This window comes from Hemiscyllium ocellatum, chromosome 1 (assembly GCF_020745735.1).
Source record: "Hemiscyllium ocellatum isolate sHemOce1 chromosome 1, sHemOce1.pat.X.cur, whole genome shotgun sequence".
NCBI lineage: Eukaryota > Metazoa > Chordata > Chondrichthyes > Orectolobiformes > Hemiscylliidae > Hemiscyllium > Hemiscyllium ocellatum.
In genome coordinates, this window is record NC_083401.1 from 69,226,107 (window position 1) to 69,241,855 (window position 15,749).

Sequence of the window (15,749 nt, forward strand, 5' to 3'; positions counted from 1 at the left end):
TGCTTGCATTTGCTTTCATCAGTCGAGGCATAGAGTATGAGAGCAAGGAGGTAATGCTGGAGTTTTACAGAGTGTTATTTAGGTCACAACTGGAGTATTGTGCTGAAAAATGTGTTGCTGGGAAATCGCAGCAGGTCAGGCAGCATCCAAGAAGCAGGAGAATCGACGTTTCGGGCATAAGCCTTTCTTCAGGAATGACCTGAATGTCATTCCTGAAGAAGGGCTTATGCCCGAAATGTCGATTCTCCTGCTCCCTGCTGCGCTTTTCCAGCAACACATTTTTCAGTTCTGATCTCCAGCATCTGCAGTCCTCACTTTCTCCTAGCTGGAGTATTGTGTCCAGTCTGGTCACTACAGGAAGGATTGCTAGCACTAGAGAGTGTACAGAGGAGGTGCACCAGGATGTTGCCTGCTTGGCTACTCTCTCTCATTCCTGATGAAGGGCTTATGCTCGAAACGTCAAATTCCCTATTCCTGAGATGCTGCCTGGCCTGCTGTGCTTTGACCAGCAACACATTTTCAGCTGTTGCCTGGGATGGAAAAATTGGGCTATGAGGAGAGGCTAGATAGCCTTGGATTGTTTTCTTTAGAGCAGAGAAGACTGAGAGGTGGGGAGAACATGATTGAGGTCTGCACAGAGTGAATATAGAGCAACTGTACCCCTTGGTTATAGGGCCAATCAGGAGAGGGCATAGTTTTAGGATAAGGGGCAGGAAATTCAGCGGGGGATTTGGGCACAAACCTTTTCACTTAGCACTTGGTGGGAATCTAGAATATTCTGCCTCGGATAGCAGTAAAGGCCGGAAACTTTACAACCTTTAAAAAATATTTGGATGGGCACTTCAGATATCGTAACATTTAAGGATTTGGGACGAGTGCAGGAAATTGTGATTTGTGCATCTTTAGTGGTGGTTATGTTGTACAGACTTCATGGGTTGAAGGGTCTTTTCTGCACTGTATGAATCTATGAATCTACACTTTAAATAGATGTCCAAAAATAAATGTGCATACAGGAAATCCGAGCATGTGGCTGCAGTTGTAAGATGAAGTTGCAAATACATCAATGAAAATTGTCAGAAGAAACATGCTGTTTCTTGAAGATAACTTTGAATATTAACTGCAGTTCAAGCAATGAAACTTAGAACTGCTGGGTTCAAATCGCCTCTTGGATGGTGTACCACACTTATGAAGAGAAATTGTTTTTACCATGAGAGAAGATCAAGATTTCATAATATTTTCCAGCAGGACTTGATGACAGAGTTACCGTATTCTAGCAGTTTATAATCAAACAGTGAAAGAAGAATGGATACAGATTGCCATGCTCTTGGACCATGGATGGAACATGGATGAAATTTCCATTCAAGTCAAAAAATGAGTGAAGTTGGAGAGAAAACAATGCTAGTGAAGACAACTTCCCGTGTAAAGAGTAGAATCATATTGTGCTGTTGTAAACACCTGATAAGGCAAAGTTTAAGCCTAACAGAATATAACTTACAAAACAGCAATTCCCGAAAGGAGAGTTCATCCATGTTCATGATAAGGATGGATGGATGGATAAAGGTGGTTGAAAATATGGCTGAGGAAAGTATGTGGTACTGAAAACTGTGTTGCTGGAAAAGCGCAGCAGGTCAGGCAGCATCCAAGGAGCAGGAGAATCGACGTTTCGGGCATAAGCCCTTCTTCAGGTCATTCCTGAAGAAGGGCTTAGACCTGAAATGTCGATTCTCCTGCTCCTTGGATGCTGCCTGACCTGCTGCACTTTTCCAGCAACACAGTTTTCAGCTCTGATCTCCAGCATCTGCAGTCCTCACTTTCTCAAAGTATGTGATACTCCTGGTCAGAAATTCTAAAAAGGAAAATGACTTTACTCTGGAAAGGTTTAGGTCACATCTTGTTCATGATGCTGTTGCTGAAGTTAGATTGCAAAATAATTTTTTTGCAGTTATTCGTGGTGGTGTAACCAGCCTTGTTCAACCGCTGAAAGCTTCTCTAAAAAGTCCTTCAAGGGTACTCTGAGAAAAAGTGGAATGGCTAAATGTTCATTGACATTCATCAAAGGAAGTAGCATATCAAAAACAATAACAGAAATAACAAAACTGAGCAGGTCTGGCAGCATCTATGAAGAAAAAGCAGAGTCAACATTATTTCTTTTTATCGAGAGTTACCTGTCGGTATTTGCACATAAACCTGCTTACTGCTTTAAATTACTTGTTACATGTCAGAGAATGCGATTGTGTCACCAGGTGATACTACAGTGATTAATTTAACTGAAATTGCCACTTTAAACTCAAGAATTAGAAGAGAAGGCTTATGATGTGCTGTCTCTATCCAGGATTCAGAGAGCAAACATCATAAGTGTCATTGGCCTACGGGACTTCTGTGAAAATTTTGTTTGATTATGCTCCTACGATAAATCTCTGAATGCTTCACAGTGTTAATAGTGCATAATAAATGAAAGTTGTTTTCTTTTTATTCATTCACGGGATGAGGGTGTCGCTGCCAAAGCCAGCATTTATTGCCCATCCCTAATCACCCATAGCACACTTAAGAGTCGTCACATGTACACAGACCAGGCAAGGATGGCAGTTTCCTTCCCTAAAGAACCAGATAAGTCTTTCCTGACCATCAGCAATGGATTCATGGTCATCATTAGACTCTTAATCCCAGATTTTTATTGCATTCAAATTTCACGAGCTGCAGTGGCAGGATTCGAATCCCCCTGATCTCCAGAACGTTCCCTGGGTCTCTGGATTAACACTCCCGTGATAATATCACTCGGCCATCACATCCCCGTGTTGCTGTGGTCATCTAGATGAATAGTGTTGGACTTTAAATACCTTAAAATATACATGTCTGAACCTGATCAGCTAGATGCTTATGTAAGAAGTTGTACTTTGTCAGTTGAATGATATTCTCATTAAATTTTACTGGCAAACAAATTTCTTTGGTACAGCTACTGCACATCTATGGATAACATTGGTCAGACAGCTAAATTGTTATAACAGTTACTAGTGGGCATGTATAGTTGAGAGTTACAGGTTTTTATTTTGCAGACTTCTTGATATGTTCTTTGAGTTAGCTTGGCAGATAAAGGGACTCTGGTGAGAAAATTGAAGCAGTGTTACAAATTTTGAATATGCTCCAGCAGAGCCATTTTGGACATGACACAGAAGTAGGTTTTCCTCTTCTTTATTTCAGCCAAAATAATTGGTCAGAGTGAATAAGGGGAAGCCAGACTCAAAAATTAACTGCTTGTAATACAGCACGCTCAATTTCCAATCCTTTAGTTATGAAGACAGGAAGTGTTAGACCATACATACTTAAAGGTATTATTCTGCTGCTAAATTAAGATTGTCTTTAAGATTGAAAGATGTATTTGCTATTGAGTCAACAGGCCTTGAATCAATCTGGATTTAATTCTTCTGCAAGACTTTGTGTTTTGCCCTTTCTTTGCTGAAATGACATTTGATGTTAACTTTTTTTACATGAATATGATTAGCATTTTTGGTCAAACTCTGTAAATTCATGGTCATCATTAATTCCAAATTCCACGATCTGTTTGGGAAGGATTCAAACCCAGGTCCCAGGAACATTACCTGTGTCTCTGGATTAACACTCCAGTGATAATATCATGAGACTGTCACCTCCAGTCTAATGAACTGTTCATTAATGCAGATGATGATGAAGAGCTAATATCTTGAGATAATTTGTTTCCTTTTCTAGAAAAAAGAACGGATAAATCTGCAGTCTCGGGTGCTATTCGACTGCAAATCAGTGTTGAAATCAAAGGTGAAGAAAAGGTTGCCCCCTATCACATCCAGTATACTTGTCTGCATGAAGTAAGTTTGGAATGTACGAAGTATGATTGAATCAAAGTGGAAATGAACTATTACAAAATACTAATTTTGCAAAGTAATTCATGATGTGTGGTCCTTACGAACACATCTAAGATATTTCTGGGTGTCGAATGACAATTGTCCAATCCAGAGTTTAAGATTTAATAAGTTGAGAAAGTAAAGCGCAACCAATTTGATTATCAACTGAGCCTTAAAATTAGACATATGATATAATTTGTAAAACTTGAAGGTAAGTATTTTTTCTAGTCTTCTATAAATTTGATGTTACTTTGATAATGCTGCAGGTTCTTTCTAATATTGTGGCATTAAATTATTTTGAAAGGTCAAATCTAATTTTCCAAGTTAAAGCATGGGTAAGACAGTGCATTATGTTGCGAAGTTGGGTAGAGTAATTTTAGATTGGGAGGCAGGAAGTTAGAACTTGGTGTTTGTAAAATTGTAAAATTCTAGGGGCAGAAGTATTGCGTGGTCCCTTTAAAAGATTTTCCTGTGCTGAGAGATTAAAATGGATGTATGTGAGCAGCAGCTTGAGTTTGCAAGGATACAGAGGGTCTGAACTGAAACATTTGTACCAAAAGGCTGAATAGTTAGCAGGCCAAGCAGCAGTTTTTATCAAGACAACCTGTTTTTGAAATTAACCAATCAATTTGAACCAGGCACTTGGATAGTAAAACCTATTGTATTTAAATTTGATGGTTTTGACAACATAGGACCAATCCTATTGTAAGAAATATTGATTGCCATCAAGGGTATAAAAGAAGGGGACAGTTGGACAAACATCCGAGAGCAAGCTGCCATCCACCAGATTCACAGCTGTCATCTCAACTGAAAGAATCACTGGCTATCCCAACCATCTATGTATTAGAGAAAGCACCATCTAAGTAATAACAGTACCAACAATTGGGAAGGCATTCCTAACCGAAGAAATGACGGAAAAGGCACTGAACATTCCAGAAGACACACAACCTAGCTGTAATTTCAAGAGACTATTTTTGTTGAGTGGGGCTTGTATTTATTGGAACAGCGTATCATTAGAATCTTGTTTTATTCAGGAATAGTTAGTAGCTAGAAGTGAAATATTCAGTTTGTTCATAGTTTAGATAATTTGTTCATTGTTGGAGTTAGGTAAAGAAATTGTTACTTGTTGATTTTGAAATGAATGTCAGGGATTTATTTTATTTGACCACTAGAAATTGCTGAAAAGCAGGTTATACCACTTCTTGCACTCTTTTTAAAGATTAAAGGGCAAGGTGCTCCTCCCTGGGTGTTTCAGTTTTAGTTCTTAGATGGGGATCAACCTCTTTGTAACAATTAGAATATTGATCTTCCATATTGGAATCTGAATTCATCAACATTATGATTGATGGAATTAGTAATATTTGCTCTCTCACTTGTACACACTCCCTCTCTCCTGCCCAACAATGGCTTGCAGTCACAGAGCTTATAATTGGCCTTTCTCCAAAAGATAAACACACAAAAACAACTAGTGTGAGACATGCAAACATGTTTAAAAGAATCACTTAAGTTTTGTGTTAAGGTACAGAGAAGGATATCTTTATTCTACATTGCATCCTGTTGGACATAATCTGGTTCAATTCCCACCTCAGGCGACTGACTGTGTGGAGTTTGCACGTTCTCCCCGTGTCTGCGTGGGTTTTCTCCGGGTGCTCCGGTTTCCTCCCACAGTCCAAAGATGTGCGGGTCAGGTGAATTGGCCATGCTAAATTGCCCGTAGTGTTAGGTAAGGGGTATATGTAGGGGTATGGGTGGGTTGTCACTTCGGCGGGTCGGTGTGGACTTGTTGGGCCGAAGGGCCTGTTTCCACACTGTAAGTAATCTAATCTAATCTAATTTCAATTCAGATTTTAGAATCATTGGTGTCTGGAACCCAAAGTATGGAGATTAGATAAACTAAGAGCAGTCTCTTCTTGTTTTTTTTTTTGGATAGCCAGGGTACCTCTTTAGAGATGAGATATACCTGTGCATATATTCTCACAATACTTGAAGCATGAAGTTCAGATATCATTTGTGGGTTCAGGTTTTCTTTGGGGTTTTTAACTATGGGGAATATTGTGTGCAAAAGGTGCATAAATTCAGTAGAACTGTCCAGTAGCATTGAGAGTTTCAAGAACTGTCAAAATAGTTTTATTTATGAATGAGAGCGCTTTTCCCAGGAGAGCGTACTTTATTAGAATTACAATGAGCTTTATTGTCACATGTACTCAACTGAGTACAGTGAGAAGTGTTGAAGTCACCACTCAAGATGCCATCTTAGGTACAAAGATCCTAATTCTTGGGGAAAAATAGAGAAGTAAAAATGTCCCACATTGCAGATTTTAGGCATATATTATAAAATGGAGAAAAAGAAGTTAAGAACAGTCGTCTCCCAGCCCAGTCCTTACTGGTGCCATGACTCCAGTTCATGCCAAGGCAATGCCAGGCTGTGAGACCACCACATCCTGCCCAAAGGCCACCAAACCGGGCCATTGTGAGATCACCATGCCACACCAGCAGACTGCCATACTGTCTTTGTTCTGAAACTGGGAGTTCCCAGGCCAGGAGTTCCGAGGCTGCGAGGTCGGAGGCTGGGAGTTAAGGCCATGAAAAGAGAAGAGGGGAAAAAAGACAAGAGGAGGAAGAAAAAGAGAGAAAAAAACGAAAGGAATGGTTTGGAGGTTAAAGTAATAGAAATTCCTCCTCCTCCTCCTTGTAAATGAGTACTTGTGGATCCTAAGTGAGTTATCATGGTCAATGAAGAAGAAACAATGTTGGCTGAAAAGTAGGCAGTCAAGTTGGCATGGGGGTATGAAGGCCATGGGGTATGGATAAGGAATCTAGGGGATGATATGAAGTGGCATGGATAGGGCATGGGAAGTGAGGAGAGTCTGAGACATGAGGGCAGAGAAATATTTAATGTTTTATACTTTCATTTTGATTTTTGCTGATGCCTGAAGGCAGGCTTTCACCTTCCATGCCACCACCCTCCGGATATGTTGCATTATCCTCCGCAATTTCCGCCACCTGCAAACAGACCCCACCAAGAGATATATTTTCCTCCCCACCTCTATCTGCATTCCACAGAGACCATTCCCTCTGCAACTCCATTGTTAAGTCCACGCCCCTCACCAACCCACCCTCCACTCCTGGCACCTTCCCTTGCCATTGCAAGAAGAGCAAAACCTGCTCCCACACCTCCCACCCCCGTCATTGGGATCAATGTTGATTCCGTCAGTTACCTCATTTCCCCTGCACCCACCCTATCCCAGATCTAGCCTTCCAACTAGGCACTGCCTTCTTGAACTGTCCGACCTGTCTATCTCCCTTCCAACCTATCTGCTCCACCTTCCTCTCCATACTATTACCATCACTCACAACCTTTTTCTACTTAGCATATTCCCAGCTATTTTGCCCCCAACCCCACCCCTCTCCCATTTATCTCTCAGCCCCCTTGGGACCCCACCACCTCTCATTCCTGATGAAGAGCTTATGCTCAAAACGTCAACTCTCCTGCTCCTCGGATGCTGCCTGACCAGCTATTCTTTTCCAGGACCATACTTTTCGACTCTGATCTCCAGCATCTGCAGTTCTCACTTTCTCCTAAGCTTTCCATCCAGCCCATCTTGGGAACTTGCAGTCTGACTCCCAAACCAGCCCACACCCAAGACTGAAAATGAAGTTTTCAGGTTGAATTCACAGAACCCGGAGTTCTTCCACATGTGTGCACCAGACCCTGGAGTGAAAATTGGGGCATAGGAACCTAAATTTGAAACTTTCCATTCCCAGTCACTGGCATTCGTTATTTGAATGACCACACAATTCACCTAGTAATGTAAATTCAGAGAGAATACAGAAATTACTTAAATCTCATTCAATCCCTTCGGTGGGATGCACCTAAAACAGTAGGATTAAGAATATAGTTGGAATGAAGAGACTGCATTTCCAAACGTAAGGCTACACATTTTAGTAGTAATTAAGTTGTTTCTGTCCACGATATTCATTTTTCATTTGAGTCTTGGAGCCGGTGAATTAAGTTCTTTAGACTTTTAGGACTGAACATTTGAGGAAAACGTTTGCATTATGAGTCTGTGGATTGTGATTGAGATTGAAGAACAAGAATAAAGATATGTGGGAAAATAGCTAGTACATGGAAGGTGGACATTTTTAAAAGCCTTTCATATTTGAAACTCTGCAGTAAAAATGTAATTTAGTTCATTTGACAGATCGTGTTCATTTACATATATAAAATATCATGGCAGGTAGTTCTTGCTGTTGATATTTGCTAATTTGAACCACCTGTGACTTTCCAAATGATGCCTAATTCACCATTAGCTGCAAAAGTCAGCAGTCACCGCTATGCTCAGTCTGTTCATCAAGATTGTGATTGAGCCCCATAGATAGAAATTTACAGATTCAGTCCTTTGCCAAATCGATTTATTGATCTTAGTTGTGTATACAGGAAGAGTATTACAGTCAACGTAAATGCCTCTGCAGCTTGTATTTGTAGCATTTTAGGTAAAGATCATTTAAATTCAGATTTATCAAGAAAAACTGCTAAAAGCATTTTTTTAAAGTAAAATATTTCAGCAGTTTCCTGAGGTATATCTTTTCTAAAGAGAATCGATCTTGCCTGTCAATACCATCCTATCCCTATTGTTATGCCTGAATCTATCATCATGGTTAAACCTCGTGACTGTCTTTCCAGTATTTCAAACTCCACGTGGACAGGTTGCTTCGCCTTGCAGAAGAGTTTAGGACCTGAAAGCAAAGTCTTAGAGTAAGGCATTGCCATTTAAGACAGAGATAATGGTAGTCACTGTGGAATTCTTCACTGAGGGGGCTATTCAGTTGTGTCATTCAGTATCTTTAAGGCTGAAATAGGCATATTTTTAATTAATAAGGAAATCAAGGATTATATGGAAAAGAGGGAAATGGAGTTATGAATTTTCAGAACACCCCAATCTCATTGAATGGTAGAGCAGATTTGATGGGCTGAGTTTCTACTCTGATATCTTTTAGTATTATAGTCTGTACTTAGCCAAGGATTTAGTAGACTGGTAGGTTTAAACACGGTTTTCAGTTTTCTCTATTACATGACTTGTTGGTTTTCGTGTCTCGTGCGTAATGTTAATTTGAAGAAAGGATAAAAGCCCACGGACATTATGATGTAATATCAAAGGCTACACAAATTAAAACACTTTGAATTTGTAAAGGGCCTCTCCTGTAAAGGAAACGTTTGGATACACTTAATAAGAAGTAAAGGTTTGAAACCAGCATGTGGAAATGAGTGAAGAACAAAGGTTTTAAGTTGTGCATCAAACTGTGTTGAAAGATGTGAGTTCTTCTGATTACAAGTCATAGACATGAACTATTAGTTTTGTTTCTCTCTCTGTAGATGTTTGGCCTGCTGGATAATTTTCAGTACTTTACACATCCACAGTATTTTGCTTTTGTGTGTATGAGAGAGCTGGCAACTTTAATTGCCTGGAATATTCTAGATTCTGGAAAGGTCCCAATAAATTGGAAAATAGTGAATCTGACTTATCTGTTCAAGAAAGGGGGGAGACAGGCAAAACTACAGACTAGTTTGCCTAAATTCTGTTATGGAGTAAAGCTGTAACCTGTGATTTAAGAGGTTCTGGCAGGCACTTAGAAATTCTCAGTGCAATCAAGTAGAGCCAACATGGTTTTGTAAAAGAGAAATAATATTTAACTATTTATTTAGAGCTCTTTGAGGCAGTAGCAAGCAGTATAGATAGAAGAAAACTAGTTAATATACTCTCCTTAGATTTGAGAAGGCATTTGTCACGTGTCGCATCAAAGGTTGCAATGCAAAATAAGACTCATGGGTAACATATTAGTATGGATAAATTATTGGCTAGTGAGAAACGGAGGGTGAGCATGAATGGGTCATTTTTGAATTGGCACAATTTGAAGATCAGTGTTGGGGCCTAATTTATTTAGGAGAAAGTGAGGACTGCAGATGCTGGAGATCAGAGCTGAAAATGTGTTGCTGGAAAAGTTACAAGCCCAGACGTAGAGAGTCCACCCTTACACCAATCTTGATAATCTCACTGCAAAGCTCACTTACAGTCTCACATACCTTGGATCAACAATCACTAGCAACATGTCCTCTAATGTCACAACTGGCATGGCCAAGGCAACAGCTGCCAAATTGAAGTTAGACTGTGGACCAATAGGAAGCTAACCAAAAATGCAAAACTCTTGTACAACAGGTTTAGTCCTCAGGATCATTCTTTACAATAGCAAAGCATAGGCAACTGATGCAAACCAATAAAAATGGATAACAGCTCCCACTTTTGCTATTCCAGACAAATGTTGGGCATCTCCTGCCAAGACAAAGCACTGAATATGAAAGTAGGGATCCCTAGAATATTTTCCTGAGTAAGCAGTGATTCTAAGGACTTTTATTTTTCTAAAGTGGGCAAGTTCACATTTTTCCACCGTACATTCCATCTGCTAAAATTTGCCAACCTATTTAACCATCTATATTTCTTTGTACACTCCTAATGTCCATTTTATAACTACTATCTTATCTACCTTTGTATTATAATTTCTCTATGTAAATTACATGGAGGAAGGTATCAAAAATGTTTGCTGAATTTGCTTATAATACAAAGGTAGATAAGATAGTAGTTATAAAATGGACATTGGGAGTGTACAAAGAAATATAGATTGGTTAAATAGGTTGGCAAATTTTAGCAGATGGAATGTACGGTGGAAAAATGTGAACTTGCCCACTTTAGAAAAATAAAAGTCCTTAGAATCACTGCTTACTCAGGAAAATATTCTAGGGATCCCTACTTTCATATTCAGTGCTTTGTCTTGGCAGGAGATGCCCAATATTTGTCTGGAATAGCAAAAGTGGGAGCTGTTATCCATTTTTATTGGTTTGCATCATTATTGTAAAGAATGATCCTGAGGACTAAACCTGTTGTACAAGAGTTTTGCATTTTTGGTTAGCTTCCTATTGGTCCACAGTCTAACTTCAATTTGGCAGCTGTTGCCTTGGCCATGCCAGTTGTGACATTAGAGGACATGTTGCTAGTGATTGTTGATCCAAGGTATGTGAGACTGTAAGTGAGCTTTGCAGTGAGATTATCAAGATTGGTGTAAGGGTGGACTCTCTATATCCAGGCTTGTAACTTTGGTGGTCTTGTTGCTGACTGGTTCTCCCGGCCCTGCGAGGAATTTAGACTGACAATGTATAGAATATGACCAAACATCATAACCCGGAATGCTTCTTTTAAATTCATTGGGTGCTGCATCTATTTTAAAATACTGAGTTTATCACCAACAAATGGAGAGTATTTCAATTTCCATGTATTACTTGCTGTGCTATTGAGTGTTGTTTAATGCTAAGCTTCTTATCATTTTTTTTTACAGAACCTTTTCCACTCTCTCACAGACCTTCAGAGTAGTGGTGTTGTGAAAATACCAGATGCAAAAGGTGATGATGCATGGAAGGTTTATTTTGATGAGACTGCACAAGAAATAGTAGATGAGTTTGCGATGCGTTATGGAATAGAATCCATTTATCAGGCAATGACGTAAGTTTTAAAACACAATTTTTAGGAAGACTTAATAACTGATTGGTAAAATATAACCTGAGCATTTCTGTTCATGACCAAGCAATGTAACAAATGGAATAGGATTGTAATGTCATACAGTTTAAATGAAATTTTAACAATATAACAGTTATGTTATAGTTTGTGTCTTTATAAGCATAATATACTGAAAAGAGAAATTAATCCTGACCTTTACTCAGGGCAGCATTTAGCACTGGCTGCAGAGACAGGTGGTAACCTATTCCAGCCTAAAGGCTCGGGCCATGGGCCAAAGTCACAGCGAGAGGTGATGGAGAACCTAAGACAAGGAGGCCTAAATTTCCCCATAGGTACAGAGAAGCATTCTTTGTCTTAGAAGGAAAGCAGAGTTAAAAGATTTGACAACTTGGTCTTCTGGCTCCATTCTTCTTTGGCTAGGTAACCTTGGCAGATTACAAAGGCTTTTTTTATTTAAGCCACAATTTAAGTTAACATTTCAAATCTGATCACAATCTACATACTTAAAGAAAGATTCTGCTGATTTCCCAACGGATATCCTTCTCACCTGCTGAAAACAACAGCTTAAAATGGAAGTGTGTGGAAAGGGCTGAGAATGTTGGCAGGTAAGTCAGGCAATTTTATCTGCCTACTTGGTTTCCAACATGTAGGTAAGATGAGAATTTCTTTCAGTACATTGGCTTAATGGGGATGAAAAAACAACAAACTCCATTTCAAGCTTTTTCTGTAATTTTCAAGTTTCTTGTCTGAGGAAATGGAGTTCATATCAATGACTTTTTCATTTTCTGAAATCTCAGAAAAGCTGTAAATAATTCAGGTACTTCAAATGGAAATTGCTGAAAATTATCAACGTCAGTCCGAGCAGTGAGATGGGCATTTTTGACGTGAGACAGATTGTGCTAAATGGATATCTTTCTTCAGAATTGATGTACTTAAGAAGTTTTTACCTGGTGTTGATTTTTTTTTCCAGATGTCAGCTGACTTTGTATTGCTTACAATTTTTTTACAATATATATTAGAACTCAAATGAAGTTTCTTTATTACCATGATTAATGTTGCAATTTTTGGCTCTACTGTAAGTGAGTCCTTTATATTAAATACCTAATTTTATGCTTCTGCTATTGCAGGCATTTTGCTTGTTTGTCATCTAAATACATGTGCCCTGGAGTGCCAGCAGTAATGAGCACCTTGTTAGCCAATATCAATGCATACTATGCACACACCACTGCCTCTACCAATGTATCTGCCTCTGATCGCTTTGCTGCATCAAATTTTGGGGTATGTTCTATATACAGAAACCTTCGATGTTGCATCTTTATTTTTCATCAGCTGCTTTCTTTCCACTATGTTCTCTTTTCAATATTGTACACAGTTTACAATTTGGGGGGAGTGGAAAAATATTGCACAGGCAACTTGTCCAGTGTGCTGCCAGAGTTGAACAATTTGAGGTCTGTGAGAGCAGTACCAGGTGATTTGCCTTTTGCTTTTTCTTCCTCTCCTGATTTCCATGTATTGGTTCTCTAAAACAGTCAGTGTGAGATTGAGAAACCACTGTGTGGGAAATTATAATCGTCAGTTGTTGCTTTGTTTGCTACCTGTGTTCTAAATAAGTATATGTGCTTTATATGCTTTTCACTATTGTAATATTAAGAATAATTAAGCAACTTGAGCAGATTATGTAACTTTATTTCAAGGTTATTTTTAAGAGCATTATCTGTTTCATTCCTTTAGCCTGCCCTTGATACAGTATTGCATAAAAAATGTATTTTACTTTATATCATTGATTCATTCACTGCTATTTAGCAACTGGAAGTCTTTTAAGAAGAAAACTTTTAATGGTTGTAAAGTGATAATTCTAATTACATACTTCTGTTTGAACAAATCAGAAAGAAAGATTTGTGAAACTACTGGATCAACTACACAATTCACTTCGCATTGACCTCTCTATGTATAGGGTGAGTGTAAATGGGGTTACCTACTGAATTGGAGATAAAGCTTTAAAGTACCAAATAATAGATTTCTCAGTAAGTCCTGCATTTATTCTCAGTATTTCACACTGTTCTACATTGTCAAAGAGAAGCAGAAAGTCAATATATATATAGCTTCACATAATCATTGCTTTTGTAATGATTCATTGTAGCTCTCCAGTTGAACTGATCATGCTGTTTGTATTGAATGGATTCTATGACTAATTTGTATTGTTGAAAATTGCAGTTAACTATTACTGGTAGCTATATTAATTAAATATTCTGAACCATTATAGGCTAATGTCATGGATTTCCCAAAATTGGGCTGTTAGTTTAGGTCTGTCCAATCAAACCAGTCAAGTTTGGCTGCAGCTTCACCAGACCCATTCACTGTGGTGCTTCCATACAAAGAATTTCATTTGTTAGAAGGAGGCCTTTCATTGCTTCCTGATTTGCTTTCTTCCCTGGCTTAACACTGATCAAATTTCCTGGGTCAGATGTTAATTGTCATGATGTGGAGGATCCAGTGTTGGACTGGGTGGCCAAAGGTAAAAATCATACGACACCAGGTTATAGTCCAATATGTATATTTGGAAGCACTAGCTTCCAACATCAATGGAGTAAATTTGCATTTGTTGAATTATATTTGCAGATACATTCTACTTTGCTTAAAAAGAATATAATCTGCAGGCAGACAATCCATGTAATATTTTACAAATTCCACTTTGGAAATAGAACCAGTCTTACTCAAGATTGGGATACAGATAGACTCTAACCTCACACCTTTAGTGCATTGTCTGAGCCGAGATGTCACTTTTTTTTTAAGAAAACTTTAAGTTATCTTGTGAGTGTGACTTAAAAGAAGTTCTGGGATTTACATATTAATGAACTGAAATCTGTAACACATTCTAAAAGATGAAAGACTTAACAGCAATCCAAGTTTGTTCAGTATATCAATTCAGTTTTGTGACACTGAATCTTTTGCTATAAATTCTGTGTCTTATGGTCCTTCTGCACAGTAGCATGCTGCAATTTTTTACTGTTCAAGTAAATGTTTTTTACTATTATTCCTATGAAAATGGATGACTTGACAGTTATCAACATTGTACTCCATCTGCCTGACCTTTGCCCACTCAGACTATCTATATTCGTCTGCAAGCTTTTAGAGTCTTCTGCACACTTTGCTCTACCATTCATCTTCATGCCATCTGCAAACTTTGACACACTACATATGGTCCCCAACTCCAGATCATCTATGTAAATTGTAAACAATTGTGGTCCCAACTGAGACACACCACTAGTCACTGATAGCCAACCAGAAAAGCGCTCATTTATCCCCACTCTTTGCTTCCTGTTAGTTAACCAATCCTCTATCCACAGTAATACATTGCCTCTAACACCATGCACCTTTATCTTATGCAAAAGCCTTTTATGCAGCGCCTTGTTTAATGCTTTTTGGAAATCTAGTTACAACACATCTACTGGGTGCCCATTGTCCACTGCACTCATAATGTCTTCATATGATTTCTGTAAATTAGTTAAACATGACTTGCCTTTTATCAACCCATGCAGCATCTGCTGCTATGGACAGCTCAGACCCCTTAAAACATTTCAAGAAAGTAACCCAGACGCTAACTTGGCTAGTTGTTTTAAGCAGGTGTATAGTTGATATTCCAGGAAAGATCCAGCTGGTCAAACCACTTACTTTTAAACAAAACTGAATTTATTTACAAGATTATAGAATGAAACACAAACAAAAAAAAGAGAACAGGATACTGAATAACTTAATCTATCCAAAAACCCAACAGAAGGGCATGATTGGTGGCTAAGTATCCCAGATTATAGATGCCTCAGGCAGGATAAAGAGGGAGGTTAAAGGGGGTGGAAGTGTTAAGTTACTGGTCAGAGAAGGTATCACAGCTGTTCTGAAGAAGGGCACCATAGAGGACTCAAACGGTGAGGCAATATGGGCAGAGCTCAGAAATAGGAAGTGTGCAATAAGTGTTGGGGCTATACTCCAGGTCTCCCAACAGCGAGCGTGAGATAGAGGTACAAATGTATAAACAGATTATGGAAAGATGAAAGAGCAACAGGATGGTGGTGATAGGGGATTTTAATTTCCCCAGCATTGACTGGGATTCACTTCATGTTAGAGGTCTAAATGGAGCAGAATTTGTAAGGAACATCCAGGAGGGTTTTCTAGAGCAGTATGTAAATAGTCCAACTTGGGAAAGGGCCTAATGTTGTGGAATGAGCCTGGCCAGGTGGTTGAAGTTTCAGAAGAGGATTACTTTGGGAACAGGGATCATAATTCTGTAAGTTTTAGAATACTCATGGACAAA

At 38.8% G+C, this 15,749-nt stretch overlaps 1 protein-coding gene across 3 annotated transcripts in view; it reads left to right on the forward strand.

Moving 5' to 3' along the window:
* LOC132809026 (protein unc-13 homolog B-like) overlaps window positions 1-15,749 on the forward strand; it is a 577,546-nt gene that overhangs the window by 435,526 nt on the left and 126,271 nt on the right. For all 3 annotated transcript variants that reach the window (XM_060822442.1, XM_060822515.1, XM_060822523.1), the window contains 4 exons: window positions 3,724-3,839; window positions 11,262-11,425; window positions 12,568-12,718; window positions 13,327-13,395. In XM_060822442.1, the coding sequence (XP_060678425.1) occupies window positions 3,724-3,839; window positions 11,262-11,425; window positions 12,568-12,718; window positions 13,327-13,395 (500 nt within the window). The remainder of the gene's footprint in view (window positions 1-3,723; window positions 3,840-11,261; window positions 11,426-12,567; window positions 12,719-13,326; window positions 13,396-15,749) is intronic.